The following is a 3,262-nucleotide window of genomic DNA, read 5'->3' as shown; positions in this document are numbered from 1 at the left end:
TTTTTATTTAAAATTATTTAGTTAAAGAAATGCCACATGTCAATGAGTCATTGGTAGTTTTTTTCCTACTCAAGATTCATTATTTAATAATTTATATATATATATATATATGCCACGTGTCTTTATTTAATTCGTCACTTTGACACGTCATCAGCGAGTGTGTTACACACACCTTACAAATTTGGCAGATTGTCGAGAAAGTGTCAAAATGACACAGTTGGGCATGACATGAGGTGTCTAAAATGAACAAAGCCTAGTTAAGGTGTCTAAGTGAATAATCGTGCCAAATTTAGGTGGCCACCGATGGGTTAGCCCGAAATAAAATAAAGAAAATTGTATATTACTGTATATCAAATGTATAATATTGTATAACGAATTGTGTCATGGGCTAAAAGTTTGTAATGCAAGTTCTGGGCAATATTTTTACAAAAAATGTAAATTAAGTAACTGTATATTTCTAAAATTTTCTCTATATTTAAGGCCTCATATTACAATATATAAATATTAAGCGTAACACATATACAACTCTTTTAACTTGTCTCAAAATTTCATTTTGGCACTTCAACTCAACCTTGTTTCATTTTAAATCTCCAACTCCATTTTTTCATGTACCATATAAACATATGGTAAAATAAGTAGAGTTCCAATATCACTTGGACAGTTTCAAATAATACATAATTTTAATTTTGGTAAGCACGAACATAAGGTTAATTATATACTCTATGGCCAGATGACACTGCCAGTCACTTGTACAAAACTATATTTGGATGAACATGTACTAGTACTCATCTTCATCTCTTGATTTCCCAAGCACCCTCCTAAGAAAAGAAGCAACAGCACCAAGAACCAAGAAGAGCACCAGTGTATCGAATCCACCTCCAATGCCAACGGCAACACCAGGCCCTGGTGCGAAGAACGAGAAAGGTGACCATCCCCATCCACCATAGAATGGAATACCATAGCCATATCCATATCCACCAACTAGAGGAGGAGCAACTGGTGGATTGACATATATATTTGTTCTGCAAAAACAATGTCATCATCTAAATTAGTCTATTTAAGCATCCATCAGGATATCAAATACAGGTAAGTAGAAAAACAAGCTGAACCAAGTGGTCTTTAAACTGGAGGAAGTATCACAATTCAGTATTTTATTATGGCACTACAACTCTAAGCATACTCAACAAAATTACGTCTCCGTCAGCAAGATTTTGTTCACATCATTTGGCTATGTGTTACATAAGTATATTGGGGTTTCAGTTAACTCCCTCAATTTTGGAGCCACACAAAAAATAGAAATAAATAAATACATGAAAGGAACAAGAGGCTGAACAGATACATGAATCTATCAAATACAACCCCAATTCAGAAAGCTGTCCACATCCACTTACCGGCTTTCATACACACCGATACAAAGAAATTGACTACAAGAAAACTTTTCCATTCTACCGAACTAAGAGGAAAGAGGAAGGGTGAAATTAAGACAGTAGTGTTCAACTACTGCAGTGTGCAGTTAAAGCTGTTCTACAATAACAAAAACTACACGAGGAACTTTCTCAATGACAAATCAACTATTGGAGAACTTCAGAGCTTCTGGTACTATAATTATGATTTCAATAATAAGGAAAAAGGAAACTAGAAGCAACATGCTTCACTGTGCAATAGAACAAAGCTGGATTAGGGGCCATTCAACAGACTTAAAGGGTCAAGTTGGACTTGCAAGTTCTCACATCCTTTATGCAGAAGGATCACTGCTTTTAAGTAAAGCTGAAGAAGAATAGATGCACTATCTTTAGACTTATTCTGTTGCTTTTTGGGGCAGTCACTGGACTCCACATAAATATGTATAAGAGCCAGCTCTTTCCAGTAAATGAGGTTCATATCTTCAACTGTTAGCAGGTATTCTTGGGTGCACTATTGGAACGCTATCTTCTACTTATTTGGGACTACCTTTGGTGCATAAACACACATCAATTTCCATATGGGATGGTATTTTTGAAAAATGTGAAAGAAAGTTGTCTAAACGGAAAAGGCAACATCTCTCCATTGGTGGAATATTAGTCCTCATAAACAGCGTGCTACACTCGTACTTAACACTATGTTATTCCCTATACCTGCTTCTATTTCAAAGATTATTGGCAACATTCAAAGACACTTCCAATAGCAAAGGAATTAGAGACAAGAAATCTTTCGTTCTTGTTAATTCAGATACAGTGTTGAAGGGGAAACGATATGGAGGCCTTGGGGTTAGAGATTTGAAATGGTACATTGTGGAGAAATGTCATCGAAAGCAAAGACGGCAAGCATGATTAATGGAATAACAAAGTTGCTTTGCTTCCCTATGCATTCTCTATATGGAAAAGAATCAGGACTTTTTGGGATGACTATAGGCAAATCATATTTCAAGCTGGGAGATGGAAGGAAGATTAGCTTTTGCTGTGACTCTTGGTTGGGCCATACACCTCTCAAATGGAGTTATCCCATTCTTTTTACTTTGGCTGCCAACGAGGAAGCCTCTGTATCGAATTACTACTCAAGTTACAGCTAGCACATAATTATAAGAAGAAACTGCAATGATTGAGAATTGGAAAGAACCTGCAGTTTGATTCAACAATTAGGAGCCTAACATACATGCTTAGATAAGAAGGACATCCTATGTTAGAAGGGAAAAACGGATGGAATCTTTACAGTAAAGTCTTGTTACACTCTATAGTATAGTACACAGAACAACACACTTAAGTAGCCTTGGAAACAGATTTAGCAAAGCAATACCCCCTATAAGTTTTGGTGGTTAGTCAGCAAGGCTGCTTGGAAATTATCTAAATGTTGTTGTCCTTCAGTCAAACTTAAACTAGAAAGGGTCACTAATGAGCACTACCACTTGGAAGGGTGAAACTTCAGGAATGGCTAAGTAAATACAATACAAGGCGTAACCGCTAGTTGTAAAGCATGACTTTGATAGCTGACTAGTGTCAGTGAAACACACTTGAGGAATAGTCTGACACACACATTTCTAGTTCTGTTAAGATTGGAAATGGAGACTATCAGATTCCTACAATTTGATTCCTTTAATAGGGTACATTGTATCACAAATAACAAGAGCACGAACTCATCTTTGTAGTTCTTATGAGAACCCACAAATACAGGATACTATTTGGATTTTGAAGGTTAATGAAAAGTGATCTTCAGTAGCTAGTTTGTTTTTTAATTTATCTTTTTGCAGTCAACACCCTCCCCCCCCCCCCCCCTCCTCCGTCTTACA

The 3,262-nt window shown here is 36.4% G+C and overlaps 1 protein-coding gene across 1 annotated transcript in view; it reads right to left on the bottom strand.

The window, feature by feature from the left end:
* Positions 1–560: 560 nt before the first annotated feature.
* Positions 561–3,262, bottom strand: part of LOC102581714 (uncharacterized) — a 6,361-nt gene continuing 3,659 nt past the window's right edge. Inside the window, exon 3 of the mRNA XM_006344474.2 lies at positions 561–1,022. Coding sequence (XP_006344536.1) covers positions 779–1,022 — 244 coding nt within the window. The 3' untranslated portion in view covers positions 561–778. The remainder of the gene's footprint in view (positions 1,023–3,262) is intronic.

This window comes from Solanum tuberosum, unplaced genomic scaffold (assembly GCF_000226075.1).
Source record: "Solanum tuberosum cultivar DM 1-3 516 R44 unplaced genomic scaffold, SolTub_3.0 scf00058, whole genome shotgun sequence".
NCBI lineage: Eukaryota > Viridiplantae > Streptophyta > Magnoliopsida > Solanales > Solanaceae > Solanum > Solanum tuberosum.
Note: the sequence above shows the minus strand (reverse complement) of the source record. Positions and strands in the feature narration are given on the sequence as shown.